Consider the following 16,621-nt stretch of genomic DNA (forward strand, 5'->3'; position numbering starts at 1 on the left):
TGTGCCACTTTCTTTGCTGCTGCTCAGTGTATCTGAGCTGCTCATCCTGTGGTGCTGAGTCAGTCCTGCACGAGCCTCTGCCTGCCAGTGCTTGCCTGGAGGTTTGTCTGCCTTGTTTGCAGGTAGACAAGTGCCAGCAGGAGGGGCTGGGAGCTCGGGCTCCTCAGCAAAGAAAACCTGTGGTTGCACAGGCCCAAGCATCCTCCAAGCAGGAGGGCAGAGGGTGAAAAATCAGCCACCCCGATCTCATGAGGGATCACTGACACTTGTGCTGTGACGTGATCTATGTTAAGCTCTAAACAGAGATGCTGTGGTGCCTGCAGTTCCCCTGTGATGAGGTGGATGCTCTCACACCAGGGTCGAGTCCTTGCCCGACGCTCCAGGTTTGCGTGCCAGCACGTTCCTCATCTCATGGGTCACACCGTTCCAGGGCCTGCCCTGTGCCTGCAGCAAGGCTGACTCTGCAGACAGCGTCCTGTGCGTGCGGGGCAGGTGGTAGCTCTCCTTCTCAGAGTGCTCCCCAGGGCTGCCCGAGGAGGTGAGGTTGCTGCTGGCCGGGGAGCCCAGCTGGGATTTGCGCTCCAGGAACGGAGGGAAGGAGAACTCCCTGTGGATTTCAGGCCGGGTCGGAGCAGCAGCGATGCTCTTGTTGTTCAGGTTGCTGCCAGGAGTTTCGCTGTGCTGAGCAGAGTCGTTTTCATACAGAGTGTGAGAGACCTCGGAGAGGCTGCGGTGTGACAGCTGGGAGGCGCGGACCAGGGCGTGTGTCACCGTCACCAGCAGCACGATGACACCAGAGGAGAGGATGCAGGCGCTGGCGATGCCGGCCTCCAGTTCAAACAGCAGCAGCATGTAGATGGCAAGGGCTGGAAGGAGAGAGCAGCACACCGTGAGGAACCAGATGGACTCAAACCATGCATCTGACCTGCAAAGTTCAGGCCAGAATTGCCCCGTGGGGGCTGCTCACCGGGAGTAGAAAGTTCACGCTACGGACTGTGCTATTTGCAAAGCAAACCTAATGCTTCAGTGGAAATACAGCAGCTCGTGAGCAGTCAGCAGACAGACAGAGGCCCGGGCTGGGCATGGACTCTGCCTTCCCCCCACTCTGGGCTGTGCTCCTGGGCAGTGAGCACTTACCTGTCAGGTAGACTGAGACCCCGCAGCAGAACAAGCCGATGGCCGCATGGCGAACGGTGCGGCTGTCCAGGAGGAACCAGTCTGCCCTGCAAAATGGGAGAAAAACACTTTGCTGAGGTGAGGCTGCGTTGTCTCCTGACCCCTACTGAGCAACCAGAATGCTGCTTCTGTGTAGAAGTTCAGGACAGAGACCCGAGCACAAGGAGCTCTGCAGAATTGGGGTTTCCCCTTTGCTGCACAGCTCTGGGTGTGCTGTTTCCACTCTGGAAAAGGATTTTGAGATGAATTTTCAGACTTTCCCTGTCTGGTTCTGGCTGTGCTTTGGAAAGCAGGTAGGGCAGAGAGGAGAGATTCAGGAGGCTCAGGGCTTTCTGCAGGTAGTTTGTCCTGTTCAGCAAACCTTGAAGAGCAAGCAAGGAACAAACGTGATTGCATCGTGCGTCCCTTAAAGAGAGTGGAAAGCAAAGTGCTGGTGCACCGAGTCAAGCAAGTCCAGGTTCTCTCTGCACCCTCAGGAGTGGATTTCATTGCTCATCTCGGGCTGCGAGCCCTTTGTCTGGAGGAGGTTGCTACTTGTTTCGTGCCTATGCCAGAAGAGGAGAAGACCAGCTCCTTTCCAGCAGGGCCCTCCTTTCCTACACAGGTCATCACGGGTTCTGTGACACCTCCTGAAGTCCCAGGGCTGGTTGGAAGGACACAGGACCTGCAGCTCAGCAGGCAGTAGTATGACACAAGAGTCCTGGCAGGACCAGCCCTCACATTGCTCTTCCATGGCAGCCAGCTCCCTGTGTCCTATGGGACAAATGGAGCAGCCAAGGGACGCTGTGCCCTGTCCCCATTTCCCTCCACGAGTGCCCCAACGCCGTGCCCTCCTCCTGAGCCCTCTGCAGCCTCTTGGAGCCGTTAACAGAGCCTGAACCCGCTGCCCGGCGAGGAAGAGCAGCCCTTTTGTTCTATTAATTACCTGAGTCGGGAGGGATTAGCGGGGAGGAGAAGGACTTTGTTTGGAGCTGGCTCGGACCATTGAGCGCAGCGCTGAGAAGCGGAGCGGTAATTCAGTGTGACAGCCCCAACGTGGGAAAGGTCCCTGGGACGTGAGCGGGTCCCCTAATGAAACCGGAGCCCGGTGGGGCCACGGAGAGACGGCAGCAAACGGCATCGCGGGGAGAGGGGCAGCACCTCCTGCCTCAGCCTGCCCCCCCGCCCCCGTTCCTCCCAAACACGCGTGGAGTCCTCAGCTCACAGCCGGGGAAATGAGGCACTGCCTGAGCCATCCCGGGCACCCCTTTGCAAGCTCCCTCCTGCCAAAGCCTTGCACCACCAAAAAGCGGCCTCTCATTGCACGAGGACTCGGCAGGAGAGCACAGAAGCATCACATAAAGTCAAATCGTTTGGGAACAGCTTTCCTGCTCAGTGGGGTGAGGGCTGCTCCAACCTGGGAGCTCAGGTCGCTGCCCTCGCAGTGTGGCTCTGCCATCAGCCGTGCCAGAAGGACAGCTCAAATGAGTATTTTCCAGCACGAATGAATACAAAATCTCAAATGAACTCGCAGGCAGTGGGCAGATTTTCTGCTGTCACCAAGGTTTACTCCGGGAACTCTGTGTTTTGCAGAAATATTTTGCTCCCATTCACTAATGAGCACACGGGGCAGCAGCATCCCTTGGAAGCTGCCAGGTGAGACTTGCTGGAGCTGCTGCACGCAGCGTGAGGCACTCGAAGTTTTGTCAGATCGGGGGCAAACCTGTTGAACCCACTTTGTTCCCACTAGCTGAGCTGTGACTTGCTCACAGTGGTCCCAGAACGGCCCCGTGGGGACCACTGTGTGAGCCACGTGCAGGGATCAACTTCCACCGAGCTGCCCTGAACTGCACGTTGCTTTTGGTTTTGGTTCACCCAGGAGCAGAGCTGCTGACCGAAGCCAGGTCATGGTGGAGGAAGCAGAGAGGAACTAATTGCACTGGAAACAGTTCTGCAAGTGTAAGTGTGCTGGTTATGGTTCAGTCAGCACACGTCTGCTGGCCACCCAAGCTGGGTCTGCAGTCGCTGCTGTGCCAGAGGACAAACCCAGGCAGCTTGGGGTGCAGATGCAGCACCCAGGGATGCTCTTGGGTAACTCCATAGGGCGCACGGGTGCAGCAGCTGGAAGCTCATCTGCGCGGTCACTGTGTGCCCCGGGGATGATCCCAATTCATAGGAGAGCACAGCAGGGAGGAATTTGGGGTATCACTGCTCAGCGTTCACCCAAACCCAGAGTGGTCCAACCCCTCTGCTCACCCTCCCCGGGGAGAACCCAATATCGCAGAGGGAGGAGCTTCCTCTGCATCCCTGGGGGTCCAGAGCACCCCAGTGCGCCCCACACCCTCCTGTCCCCTAATCCTCGGTACTCCCCCCCCCATCGCGGTGCCCCCCGTTCTCACCGCTCGGATCCGGGCTGCCCCCGGCACAGCTCGGTGCTGAAGTAGCCGTGGAGGAGGCAGAGCAGGAGGCAGCTGACGTTGAGTACGAGGCAGAGCGCGGCCAGGACGGCCGACACCGGCAGCAAAACGGCGGCCGCGGGCTCCGGCAGCGCTCCTCGAACGGAACCGGGACCGCTCCCGGGAACGGTCCGCCCCGCCGGCAGCTGGAAGATGAGGCTGGAGGCGAGCAGGGCCATGGCGGCGGACAGCGTGCCGAAAAGCAGGAGCACCGTCAGGGTCCGCTGCGGGTAGGAGGAGGGCATGGCGGGGCCGGCACCGGGAAGCGGGGGATGCTGAGCCGGGGGAGCCGCGTGCACCTCCCGATCCGCCCCGGGACCGAGCGCTGAACCCCGGGAGAGCCGCTTCTCTCCGTGCAGCGCTGCCTGGACGGGGCGGTCCTGCCCTTCCCAGCCCGTCCTGCCCCCGGACCTCCCCCCCAGGGCCGGGCCCCCCGCCCCGGGCAACGCGGAGCAGCTCCGCCCGCGTCCTCCCCCGGGGCCGGATTCAGGAATGGGGCGGGGGCTCCGGGGACGGACGCGGGGACAGATGGATGGGAGAGGGCTGGCGGTAGTCCACCGGTACCCCCCGGCCCCCTCGGCCCTCGCTCGCCCCTTTCTCACGCAGCTCCTGGAGCACTCTCCCGGCCGGGATCTGCCCCGCTCCCTCTGCTTTGCGTCGAGAAAGGGGACATCGGCGGGACCCGACCCCGCACCCACGAAGAGGTGCGTTTGGCCTCAGCTGCTGTGCAATTTGGGAGCGAACACCCGAAACCCGTCCCTTCGAGGCTGAGAAAGGACCGCCGGGACGTGGGGCCGGCCCAACTTTCCCGTGCCTTAAAAATATCCTGGGAAGCAGAAGCGTCTCTTCCCCTGGGAGTGGCTGGGAATTGCCCTTCGCAGCGCACTCCCTCCGGGGGGGATGGGAGGGAGGGGGGTAGCACTTTGCACAGTCCCGTTCGGCGTGGCCATCGATTTGGGAAAAATCATTTCCTAGGTCCCCTTTTACTTCGGGAAGACACTCAGGAACAGCCGGGAAACCGAGGCAGAAATTTCCCCACTCCAACCCTCAGCCCCCAGAGCGGCTGTTTCCCACCTGAATGGGATAAAGGGGATGGGCATCGGGGCTGTGCCTTTCCGTGCACATCCCAGGCGCCCTGCCAGGGCCAGGATGAGCACACGAATGGGGTACGACACCGGTTCCTTCCAGCCTGGTTGGGCCCGTGCCCAGCCCAGCTGTGGGATCGGGATGGGCGACCTTTCCGTCGGAGCCTCTGTCCCACGTGGGCGGTTCCTGCTGGCACCCTCTGCTCCGGAGCCGCGCGGGACGTGGGGCTATTTTGAACGCTGGCGTTGTTGGCCTTGGCAGGCAGTGAGGGTTTGGCTCCCTGCTCATTTCCAGCCCCACTTGCTTTTTTGGCCGTGGGGGATGGCGGTCCCCAGACCCACATCCTTGACATTTGGCTCAGGGACCCCAAACCGGCGCCCATTGCCAGTGTCCCTATCCCCTCTGTGCGGCTGCGTCACTTGGGGCTCAGCTCAGATCCCCCAGAACCCCCGGATTTGGGGCCTCCAGAGGGAGCTCAAAGCCTTTGAACCTCAAGCTTGCTGGGAGCAGACAGCCAGAGCCTGGACACCCCCTGCACACCCCCTGACCCCGGGGACAGCCCCACAACCAAAGAGGGGGCTCAGCTGGAAGCAGCTCAGGGCCAAGCCAGGAGACCCTAAGGTGAAGGTGAGGTCAGGGAGGTCCCATGCTCCGAGTGGACAAGAGACCACCTCATGTGTCCCTGCCCTGCAGCCGAGGCAGGAGGAGACAGCTGGGCACAGCTGGACGTGTTGCTGCAGGATGCTGCTCTCCCGATGCTCTTGCACTCCTGCTCTGCCTCCCACCTCCTCTCCAGGATCAATTAAGATTACGAGCAAGGCTAATTAACAGCCTGCTAATTGCGCTCTGAAGCCCTCTATAAATCATGAGCTTTAAAAGCAGCTCTGAAAAATATATCGTGTCCTTTCTGCATGCACAAACTCCATGGAAAGTCTGATCCGGAGAGCCCCTTCCCTCCAGCCCCACTGCTCGGGGGCTGGGACCGGCACTGCAGGGTGCATGGGCACATCCCCTCCTGGGGAGCTCATTTCCATCCTCCTCCTTCCCACCTGCTGCCTGGGCACGTGAGTTCAGAGTTGCATCAGTTCCCTGCTATAAACACGGCTGCTCCCGATGGGACGAGCAGCTCCCGGGCACGCAGTGCCCCTCCTCCCTGGGGCTGACCTGGGGGCCTGGACTCAGAGTCCCAGTGCATCAGTGTCCTCCAAGCCCAGGGCTGCCCACTCCATTGTCACCACGTGATGCAGCAGCATCTCGCTTTGCTCTGCAAAGTGAATTTGGAATCGTCGCTCACCGGTTTGTTGCTGCAGCATCCACAAACACCTGCATCCTCCTCTCCCTGCCCCACTGTGTGCCCACGCTGGGGACGGTGCCAGAAAATCTGAGCTCTCCCACGTGTCACCGGGGCCTGACCCCCACCCCCCCACCCCCCACCACCCCACCCCCCGCCGGGGCAGCGCACGGGAACGGCGGTGGTGCGTTTTGCAGTGCGCGTTGCACCGCGCTTTGCTTTGCTCCGAGGCCGCAGGGTGCACGTCGAGGTTCCGCTCGGTGTACCCAGCGCTTCCTCGCCGCCTCCCTCGCGTTATGTCACTGCGGTTCGTCGGTCCCCGCGTCGCTTTGCACGACCGCCCGCTGCAGGGCGGCCTCGTGCTGAGCTGAGCCAAGGCAGCGGCTTCCCCCGACGGCGTCCGTTCTGCCCATGGGGCCGAGGGGAGCCCCTCGCCGGGGGGGGGGGGGCGGGGGAATGTAGGAAACAGAGACGTTTATAAGAAGAAGAGAGGAGAAAAAAAACCCAAAGCGTTGACCGCTTTGTCGCTGAGCTGCAGTGCTTCCGAGCCGATGAGGTTTCTTTGCGGTTTTGCGACGCGGGGGGGCGGGCACCCCCAGCCCCGTGGTGGATGGACGTGCAGGAAACTGGCGGCGCTGGGGAGCCCTAACCCTGTGCCCTCACCCGTCCCCCTCAGTGAGGACACGACCACCCCTGAGACCCCCCCAGATTCGCACCGACTCGCACTTCTAACCCCATCACCCCACCTTTATGGCAGCCCCCCCCCCCAGCACCCCAAGCGCTGACCCCACTCTCGGGGCACAGCGCGCGCCCTTCGCTCCGCCCCTTTCCCCGGAGGGGGCGGGGTTTGCAAACCATCCCCTCCGCATCAACCAATGGCGAGCGAGCCCGGCAGCGCTATGCAAATTTATTCCAGTTGGGGGGCGGGGCTATGCAAATGTTGCCGTGCGCCTGGAGCAGGCGGCGGGCAGCGCGCGGCTCCCGGGAGCGCACCGGACCGGGACCGGACCGGGACCCGACGGCGGCGGGGCCGCACCGGGCCGGGCCGGCTCCGCTCAGCGCCAGGCACCCGCGGCCGTGCCGGCGGAGACTTACCGAGGAGAAGGAACCGGTGTCCAGGTGCGTGTCCCAGGTGGAGAAGGTGGAGGTCCCGTGCGCACGGGGGAGCGGAGCCGCCCCAACCCCCCGGTGGGGAAACCGGGAGCGAGCTCTGAGCCGGCGGCTGGCACCGGGGTACGTGAGGGGGAAAACGGGCAGCGCTCCCACAGCCCCGTGCCTCGGAGGGACCCCTCGGTGCCGGCAGCGCCGCAGCGGCCGCCCCGTCGGTGCGCACGGGGAGGGGGCGGCCCCGTCTGGAGCGGGGTGCGGTGCGGTGCGGCCGGGACGGCGCCCTGCGGGCTGCCCTGAGCACGGCGGAGCCCCGGCCCCCGCCCCGCCGTCTAGGGATGACGGGCTATAAAAAGCCTGTGGTTTGCGCCGCGCTCCGGCCGGTTATTTTTACTCGTGTCTGCGCGCAGAGGAACGCCTGGGTTTAACCCAAAAGTGCAGCCTGGCGGGCAGCCGCCCTGCCCGGCACTGCGTCTGCCTCCCCCGGGTCCCTCGGCCTTGGGGTGGCGGGGCCGAGCCCGCTGGGCTGTGGGGTAACGGAGGCATGGCACAGACACCCCAACCTGGGCCTGATCTCCCCGTGGCTTTGCTGAGGTCTTGTGCTGATCTGGCACTGAACTGGATCTTGGTTATTCTGTCACTCCTGAGCGGGGATGTGACCCATCCACGGCTCTGTCCTGTCCACGTGTGGCATTTCCAGCATGTCCCTCACTCCATCACTGCAGGGGCAGCAGGGTGCATCCTCTGCCGAGCCCTCTGCCCACTGCAGCTGACTGCCAGCATGTCCCCGTCCCCGGGGCTTTACTCTATTAATGAGGGAAAGTTTCCCAGAGCTGTTGGCTGCAGGGATGGAGTTTTGCAGGTAATGAATTAAGGTGGCAGCCAGCAAGTGAGCTGCGGGGCAGCGATGGGCTCAGCACCCTCAGTCTGTGCACATCCCCCGGGAGGTGGGGCCCTGGCCTTGGTGGGAAGGGAGAGTGGGTGAGCAGAGCAGGGAGCCAGCTCCTGACCCTGTCCCATGTTCCTATCTGCAAGGTGGACATGTCACAGAGGCCAGAGGAAAACCTCAGGGTGTGGGATCTGGGATGTAGATGCCGGCCCTAGGCTTGATTTTAGGATTTCAGGTGTTCCTGCTTGTCTCCAAGTCTTGGGCACTGGTGATATCTCGGTGCTGGGAGCAGGCTTGGTGCAGCAGTGCGGATGGAAAGCAGATTTAGAGAACTTTGCACGGTGTAAAGGAGAGCAATTCCTGCTTACAGAAGGGAGTCAGACTCATTAAGCCACGATGGGTGCGATGTAAGGAGCAAGGGAAGGGTTGCTCTATTTAAGACCTTTGAATTTTGCTCCTCTTCACAGCAGGACTGCCAGGAGCAAACCAGGTTTGTACAGCATGCAACTCTGGGGCCACAAGGGTGGGCTCGGCCACCATCACCTCGTGGCTGCCCCATGAAGCCGTGCGGCAGCAAACAGACATCATTTCCCATACTGACACTCAGCAGTAGCACGGGGTGACCCAGCTTTGCAGCAACAGCGTGCTCCTGCTGCAGGCAGCACCACCAACACTGAGCAGAAACAGTGGCCTCGGTCCCAGAGGGGGTTTGGATGTCAGCCTGCCTTAGCAGGGGGAAGAGCTGCCTCACTGTGGGGGTCACTGCCATCCTTCCCCCTTCCACAGTCATTTCAGAACCAAGCAGCCTCCGCCCAGCAGTGCACCTCGCTCAGCAGGGCCGGACGCTGCCGGGACTTTCACTCTGTGTCACCCCAACGGGGCCATGTCCCCCGTCCCCAGCCTGGATGTGGCTCTGGAGGGACACAGGGCGGTGCCATATCCCAGCCTTGCTCTGCAGCAGCACGAGTTTTAGTTCCCCCCAGGGATTGGTTTTTATCTTTATTTTTTTCGCATGATGCTGGGGTGATGCTCGCTGTGGCTGAGTTTTGAGGCTCCACTGATTGTGTCTGCCTATGTGAGATAGCCAAGAAGATGCCAGGACCCCTCGTCCCCACACCCCGATGGCCCCAGGTGCCCCCTTGTCCCCCGAGCTCTCCTTCCCAGCAGGCTCCTCCTGCTTCCCCCCTGCCGGCCCCGCTCTGGTTCCTACTGGTTGGTTGTTTAAGCAGCCTATAAAAAGCAGAAAGCCCAGTCAACCCCTGCAGAAACGCTGCTCAACGTTGACGTTTCCCCGTGCCAACCTCGGGGTGGCACTGAGCCCCAGCTTCACCCGTACCCAGGGAGCATGGCCACGTCCCCAGCACGGAGCGGGGCAGCTCCCACTCGATGGATGCACCCTGGGGTCTGTTTGTGTGTGTGTGTGTGCACAGCCAGCTCTCCTTCGAGCCCGCTGCCCTCCTGGCCTGATCCCCCCCATGTGCCACAGCTCCTGGCCGAGCCCACGTTACATCCCAGGGAAAAAGATGTGGTGGAAGCACTCCGTCCCACTTTAATCAATATTTCTCTCCAACAGAGCTCTGTTTGGAGGCAGCCAAATGCGGGCAGCGTTTGCTGACTGCTCCTTCCTGAGGACAGCTCCAACCCCAGGGGCTGAATCCCCCCCTGAGCACCCCGACCCTTCTCTCATTTCGTCCTTGCTTTGAGTGCAGGCCGTGGCTGCAGAGCTGCCCACTGGGCTGGATGTGGGGGGGGGGATTTGTCCATCTTGCTGCACTCTCTGTTTCTGGGGTCACTATAGTGATCAAGAACGTAACAGTGCAAAAATCCCAGCACACTGTGTGTGCCACCCGGAGCTGAACCACGCCGGGACCAAACCAGCACAGCCAAACCCCACTCCCACCCGGGGGCTCTGCTGCCACACGTGGAAAAAACACGCCAAAAAACACACTGCTCCTGGGGGCCACTCCGCAGCACGCTCATTAACAGCAGCTCGGATCTGCACACTCCTCCGTGATGCAACTGACCCCTAAAGATGCACAGGAAACGGGGAGTTAATTATAACCCTCAGTACAGACAGAGGGGCTGGGGCAGCACCGCGGTGGCTGCAGGGGACACAGGTCCTGGCAGGGGCATTGGTCCTGCTGGGGCCATGGCTCACGGTGCTGGGGGGGGAGAGGGTTGGGTGCGTGCGACAGAGCAGGGCCCAAGCTAAAGATATGTGTGTGTGGGAGGCAGCGGGGCTGGTGGGATGCCAGGAGCACGGCAGCTCCTGTTGAAGTGGAGGTGGAGGACGGCAGCGGGCTCCTCTCCCGGTCTGGCACAGGGTGAAAGACATCGAGGTTGGGTTTGGGGTTCTTAGAGCTCCACTGGGGATAGCTGGGAAGCCCCGAAAGCTGTGTCCTTTCCCCCGTCCCCATCGCTCCCTCCTGGGGTGATGCTGTCCCTATGGCACTGCAGTGCTGCTCCCTTGGACGTGGCAAAGCTCCGTGCTAATCTCCTGAAGCTGGAGCACTGCTTATCACTTTATCACAGCAATTAAAATCCGAAGCGCGAGCTTCCCCCACTCCACGGCTCTTAATACCTACAGGAGGGGGGGGGGGGGTTGGGGGGGGGGGGCAGAAGGAGCTGTGCTGCACTGCGGTGTCCAAACCCCTCACCTCTGTGCAGCAGCACATCCCTGCCCAGTGCCCGACTGTGGGACCAAGCACTGCAGGGCCGAAGTGATGCCCCGGGAGGAGTGGAGCTGCCCTAACGAGGAGCTCGGGGAGGCGGCTGATGAAACCACCCCGCGCATTGCACGAGGCCGCACCGGTGACACCGAGAATGGGGACGGGGAGAGGGGGGATCTGCTCACCCCGAGCTTCCCACCTGCAGTCACAGCAGGATAACGGGGGGCTGCAGCGGGGGGGAGGGGGGCTACTGAAGCATCCCAGGGCCCCTCGGTAGCACTTAGTGTCCCCGCTGCACGCAGCCTTTGTCCCCTCAGCACCTCTGAGTCTGCACAGCGCAGCCCCTCCTCCCCTCTGAGGTTTGCGAGCCTTTAAAAATAGCCCCTCGGGGTGCAGCCGTGCTGCGCTCGCAGGGATGCGGTGGGGCAGCGCCGGGCTGCGAGCAGAGCCCGATGGGAACAGCTCGTGTTTCCGCACCCTAATCACGTACAGACTGTGGGACTGGGGTTGGGGTGGGCAGGTGGGAGCTGAGCCCCCCCCCCCCCACACACACACACACACCGAGAGATGCGTTGTGCTGTGCTGCAGGTGGGGACGGGTCCGGCTGTGTGCATCCTTGGGAAACCTCCGTGATGCCACCGGGGAACCGTTGGCTTTTCCCAGCAGAGTCATTCCCAGAGGGACCGGGGTGGTCCCATCACCCCCCCCCACCCCATACCTTCGCACCCTGCGTGGGCCCGGGGACACGGGGTGGCAGCGGGGCCGTGGGAACAGCAGCGCAATTTCCTTCCATAAATTAAAATTAGTTTTGATCAGCTAAATATAGCAGCTGAGCAAGATGGTAAATGGCAACGTGCTCGAGAGAAGGAAGCGAGCCGGGCTGGGGCACCAGGGAGCAAAGGGCTGATGCTTCCCCCACCCGCACTCTGATCCCTGCAGTGGGGGGGCTCATTTGGGGACACTCAGGGACCATTGTCCCCTGGAGAGCATCACAGAGCCCCAGCCCCATGGTCAGCTCTTGCCCCATGGCCGTGACTTGGGGACAATGAGGACAGCACTGCACATTTTGGGGATCACCTTGCTGCACCCGTGGCTCTGAGCACCCCAACAGTGTCCCAGAGAGGGTTGGGGTAACGGGTGCTGGGGGGGACAGTGCCCGCATCCCAGCAGTGGCTCACGTGGCACTGGGAGGTGGGTGGTTTTGCTTTGCTGTCTCCTCGTACAGCCACTTCCTGACCTGCGAACGGCTGAGGTCAAATTTAGTCTGTTCACACTCAAAAAAAAAAACAACAAAAAAAAACCCCAAAAAGTATTGTATTATTAAAAAAAAAAAAAACAACAAAAAAAAACCCCAAAGCCCTGAACCTAAAAATGTCCCTTTTGTCTCATGGAGGACCCTCCCCGCAGCCAGCCCGGCCTCTTTTGTAACCCCCCTCCCCATCAGCCCCCATCCGCTGGTAAAAACCCCCATGGGGACGAGCGTGGGGCAGCGGTGCAGCTTTGGGATGCTGAGGCTGCTCCGTGTGCTCCACAGCTCTCCAGGGACCGCGGCTCCGCAGTGACCCACCCGTGGGGAAGGTGCCATGGGGCAGCGGGGCCGTGGGGTGGGGGGTGATGGAGCCGCCTGAGCAGAGCGGAGGGGACTTTTACCCCTTATCTCAGCAGAGTTTTCCATTTTTGGGGGGAGGGTATCTTTTCAGGTTTTGAAACTTCGCAGAATAAAACGGGGAATGCCGCTGGGACCGAAAGCGCTTCCAAAAATGCAAAGTGAATTTTTGGACGAGGAAGGTGGGGTGCGTGCAGCGGGTGCTCAGGGTTTGTCTCTCTCTCTCTCTCTCTCTCTCTCTTTCAGCCTCTCCTTGAGCCGAGGAAGCGAAAATGGGCCGGAAAAAAATCCAGATCAGCCGAATACTGGATCAGCGGAACCGGCAGGTGGGGGACGGGGGGTGGGGTGGGACCCATGGGTGCTCTGGGGATATGGAGCTCTGTGGGGCCGTGGTGGTGGCACTGGGGCAGTGCTGTGTCCCCTTCCCCACAGGTGACCTTCACCAAGCGGAAATTTGGGCTGATGAAGAAGGCGTACGAGCTGAGCGTGCTGTGCGACTGCGAGATCGCCCTCATCATCTTCAACAGCACCAACCGCCTCTTCCAGTACGCCAGCACCGACATGGACAAGGTGCTGCTCAAGTACACGGAGTACAGCGAGCCCCACGAGAGCCGCACCAACTCTGACATCCTTGAGGTAGCAGGGGGGGGCTGAGGGGGGGACCGGGCAGGGTGGGGGTCCCGCTCATCACCCCGCTCCCCACAGACACTGAAGCGCAAAGGTTTGGGGCTGGAGAGCCACGAGCTGGAGCTGGAGGAGGGGCTGGATCCTGGGGAGAAGCTGCGGCAGCTGAACGAGGGCATGGACCTGACGGTGGCACGGCCCCGCTTTTATGTGAGTCGCTGCTGCACCCCTGCACGGGTTATAGGATGTGTGTCCCCATCCCAAACCCTGAGCTCTGCTTCACCCCGCAGAGCCCGGTGCCGCTGCCCGAGGCGCCCTATGGCAGCTCCCCTCCGAGCAGCAGTGATGGAGCCCTGGGCAGTGCCAGCAGCTCCCCGCAGAGCCAGGGCCGCCCGCCCGCCTTCAAACCCACACCACCAAAGCCATCGGGACGCTCACCGGGACCAATGCCCCCAGGTAGGGTCCGCACTGCAGGGCTGCAGGTTGGTGGCATCACAGCGAGGACACGGTCCCGCTGACGGAGACCTCGCAGGGATTTTCCAGGCCGGATGCCACATGCAAAACTCCTCTCACAGCTTCTCCCAAGGGTTTAACGGGAACGGGGCCGGGGTGGCTGCGTGGGCAGGGAGCACAGCCCCAGCTGCAGAAATGCCACCGGCTGCTGCCTCCCTCCAGCTGCTTCCTGCACTGCTGAATCACTGCCATGGGGCACCCAGGTGGCCCCACGCAGCCCGTACCCACTGCAGCTGAGCTGGGTGCAGGGGGCACTCCACGAGCGCTGCTGGGTGCCACCTGAGTGAGCCCCGGTGTCAGGCAGCAAAAAAAGAAAAGCAGCTGGAAAAAATGATGCCGTGGGGCTGGACCGGTGGAAATCCCCCCGGTGGGTGGGAGGTGTCCCGGGGGCAGCAGCGTGCTGGGAGGTTTGGTCACAGCAGGATGAACTGAGCCGTGGTGCTCCTGGTGCAGGATGCGCAGCGTGGCCGGGGCGGTGCCGCAGGATGTCCCCACGGGGCACTGAGCTCAGCGTGCTCCCCGCAGCGGAGATTTGCACCCCACTGGTCTCTGGGGCCGGATCCGGCCGCCGCCTTCGTTTCCTCTCTCAGCACGCGGCCGTGGCCGCAGCCCGGGTGCAGCCAGGGCAGGAAGTGGCTTCGCAGGAGCGCGGCACCATGCACGCACACACGGGCACCCACCAGGATGAGGACACTGAGGCCACCAGCCACAACCTCGGGGACCCCCGAGGATAGGAACTCACAGCGTTCCACCTCCCTGGGTGCCACCCTCCTGTCCGTCTGTCCCTCCAGGCGTTGGCTACCCCCTGTTCCCTGCTGGTGGCCTGAACCGAGCCCTGGCTACCAAAACCCCACCACCGCTGTACCTGGGAGGCGATGGGCAGCGCCGGAGCGGCGGCAGCACGGCAGTGAGTGACACGGGGTGGCCCCAGACCTGTGGCACCTAAGGGTGGCACACGGGGACAGTGCTGCCAGGGGAGGGCTCAGCCCCTGAGTGGCCCCACAGATGCGAGACCCCAAATCTGCAGTCCCTAGCATGGCCGGGCCTTGGTGCCAGCAGGATGCTCGGTGGCACTGTCCCCCCTGGGTCCCCTTCCCAGCAGTGAGGGGTCCCCTGCTTCCACCCAGCCCTCAGCCCTCTGCAGCCTGGCACTTCCCAGCAAGTCACCCATGCGTGTGCATATCCCCCTTCCAAATCCAGCAGGGAGCTCCTCCAATCTGCTCCCTCCTCCTCTTCCTTATCCAACATCAGGGCTTTGCTGGGGGGCATGGGAAGGGGTTGTGGATAAAGAGGAAGCATCGCAGCCCTCATGGGGGTCTGGCAGCATGGTGCCTGACCAGGGGCACCCTGGTGTCCCACAGCGGCCGCTGTACTCTGGACTGCAGACCCTGAGCCCAGTGCTCACCTCAGGCAGCCCCGGCATCCCCAGCCACAGCCTCACTGGTTTCCCCTTCCTCGCTCCAGCACAAGCAGGTAAGTCCTGGCCCCTCACCCTTGGATAGTTGGAAGCCCCCACTCACACCCCCCCCAGCTCCTGCTCAATTTCCACCCCCCTTCTCAGCAGAATTCGGGGCTGGAGAAGCCCCACCACCCCCTGGTTTCCTGCAGCCCGGCCCCTCAGCCCCCTGGCAGCCCCCGAGGGACATGGCAGCACTGGGGTAAGGACCACCACCAGGCTGGGGATGGGGGTCAGTAGGGGATGGGGTCTGGCACTGGGGTGAGGGACAAAGTGAGCGCAGGTTAGAGTTGAGCCCAGTATTTGAATGCTTAAAGCACAGCTTCGTGCCGTCCAGCTTCACCTCAAACTGGGGTGCATGGGGATGTCCCTGGGAACCCCCCCACCCACCGCATCCCAGCCGGTCCCAGAGCCTATTTAAAGATGGATTTCCCCCGAGGACCTGGTCCCTGCATCCCCTGTTGTCGCACATCAGGCTCCCAGCAACAGTGCCAGCGTGTGGGTGGGTGGCAGCCTGGGAAGCAGGCACTGGGCTGGGGATGTTGCAGCCCCCCCGGCTGCACTTGGGGGCGAGGAATTGAATGGAGCTGGAACATGAGACGGATTGCATGGATCTCAGCCCCTCCTGGGAGGAACGGGGACACACGAATATTCTCTTCCTACCCCCGCGTCCTTAGGAATGCTGCATGAGGTGATCCATCCTTACCCTCCCTTCTCACCCCCAGGGCCAGCAGCAGGATCGTCCCCGCCGAGGACCTGGCCCCCGGCAGCTCCCCGCAGCCCCACGCCATCAGCATCAAATCGGAGCGGGTGTCCCCGGGGCTCGGCTGCCCCTCAGGTGCCCCCCAGCCCTCCCCGGGCAGCCTGACCTCCCTGAGCGAAGCCCCCCGAGGTGCCGCAGACCTCCAACCACGGGACGACTACGCCAAGGGTTACCCCTACCCCCTGCCCCCGCCCCGGCCGCTGGCGGAGGAGCAGAGGGCCGCTGCCACCGTCCCGGTCCCTGCCCGACGTACGCAGGCTGAGGATGCGTGGCAGAGATAGCGAGGCTGCGGGGGTGCAGGGGAGGCAGCCCCCCGCTTTCACCCCATCCTCAGACCCCCAGGAAGTCTCCAAGCTCTGGGGCTTCCCAAGGGGTCCCGGCCCCATGCAGCTGTCAGCAGTGCCCCCTCCCCACCCCGGACACCGCCCCGTCCCCCTGCAGCTCTGCCTCCAGCCCCACTCTCCTGCAGGGCACGGCGAGGCCAGGACCCCTCCTCCCCACCCCCCCCACAAGAGAGGTGCAATGTCCAGTGCCGAACACTGTGCGACTGTGTCCGTCTGTCTGTCCCCGCGTGTTCCCACCGAGTGGGAGTGCCTGGGAAGTGCCACGGGGTGGCAGCAGGACTGAGAGCAGCAGCAGCACCGACGGCAGCTGGCCCCATCCTGCAACGACCGGGGCGGGGGGAGCAGCCGGGGCAACGGCCCTGGGACTCTTTTTTTTGTTCTTATTTATTGCATTCGCACCAATAAAGAGCTGGGGGTGTCGGGGGGTGCGTGGTGTGAGCTCCTTGGGGTTGGGATGCGCAGCAGAGCTTGGTGTGCCTAACGAGGTGGAGGTTCGTTAGTGTCCCCAAAGGGAAAGCTGGGCCGTGTCCCGGCTTCTTTAGCTCCGCACCGCTGTCCCCTGTGTCCCCTCGCGGCTCAGGGCCACCTCTCCGGTGTCACCAACCTCCAAAAGAGGGTGAAAAAACAGGCCGCCCCACTCTGATCACATCTCTGCATCTGTG

The 16,621-nt window shown here is 62.6% G+C and overlaps 2 protein-coding genes across 3 annotated transcripts; one reads left to right on the forward strand and one right to left on the reverse strand.

Annotated features, from left to right (window-relative positions):
• Window positions 1-289: 289 nt before the first annotated feature.
• TMEM221 (transmembrane protein 221) lies at window positions 290-3,856 on the reverse strand. The gene is made up of 3 exons (XM_065748753.1): window positions 3,555-3,856; window positions 1,138-1,223; window positions 290-866 (listed from the first exon to the last, which is right to left on the reverse strand). Exons 1-3 carry the CDS (start codon window positions 3,854-3,856, stop codon window positions 349-351), a joined length of 906 nt encoding a protein of 301 aa, XP_065604825.1. The 3' UTR covers window positions 290-348.
• Window positions 3,857-6,948: 3,092 nt separating this feature from the next.
• On the forward strand, window positions 6,949-16,379 carry MEF2B (myocyte enhancer factor 2B). Of its 2 annotated transcripts, none has more exons than XM_065748736.1 (9): window positions 6,949-7,107; window positions 12,506-12,585; window positions 12,692-12,895; window positions 12,965-13,093; window positions 13,174-13,339; window positions 14,188-14,303; window positions 14,758-14,869; window positions 14,958-15,054; window positions 15,578-16,379. In XM_065748736.1, the coding sequence occupies exons 2-9, from the start codon at window positions 12,532-12,534 to the stop codon at window positions 15,894-15,896; spliced, it is 1,197 nt and encodes a 398-aa protein (XP_065604808.1). In that variant the 5' UTR covers window positions 6,949-7,107; window positions 12,506-12,531; the 3' UTR covers window positions 15,897-16,379. The 2 variants fall into 2 exon arrangements, with proteins under 2 accessions (XP_065604808.1, XP_065604809.1); XM_065748737.1 differs by having other exon boundaries at window positions 14,961-15,054.
• The last annotated feature ends 242 nt before the right edge of the window (window positions 16,380-16,621 follow it).

The sequence above is a fragment of the Cyrtonyx montezumae genome, unplaced genomic scaffold (genome assembly GCF_038088225.1).
Source record: "Cyrtonyx montezumae isolate F1298 unplaced genomic scaffold, pur_monq_1.0 scaffold_51, whole genome shotgun sequence".
Classification (NCBI taxonomy): Eukaryota; Metazoa; Chordata; class Aves; order Galliformes; family Odontophoridae; genus Cyrtonyx; species Cyrtonyx montezumae.

Bases quoted from the DNA above. Each gene is read 5' to 3' on its own strand.
- TMEM221 (XM_065748753.1), bottom strand. From the start codon at position 3,856: ATGCCCTCCTCCTACCCGCAGCGGACCCTGACGGTGCTCCTGCTTTTC. The intron at 1,224-3,554 runs GTGAGAACGGGG...CCCATTTTGCAG, and splicing joins GGGCAGCCCGGATCCGAGCG to GGCAGACTGGTTCCTCCTGG. The intron at 867-1,137 runs GTAAGTGCTCAC...CTCTCCTTCCAG, and splicing joins GGTCTCAGTCTACCTGACAG to CCCTTGCCATCTACATGCTG.
- MEF2B (XM_065748736.1), top strand. From the start codon at position 12,532: ATGGGCCGGAAAAAAATCCAGATCAGCCGAATACTGGATCAGCGGAAC. The intron at 13,094-13,173 runs GTGAGTCGCTGC...TTCACCCCGCAG, and splicing joins TGGCACGGCCCCGCTTTTAT to AGCCCGGTGCCGCTGCCCGA. The intron at 13,340-14,187 runs GTAGGGTCCGCA...CTGTCCCTCCAG, and splicing joins ACCGGGACCAATGCCCCCAG to GCGTTGGCTACCCCCTGTTC.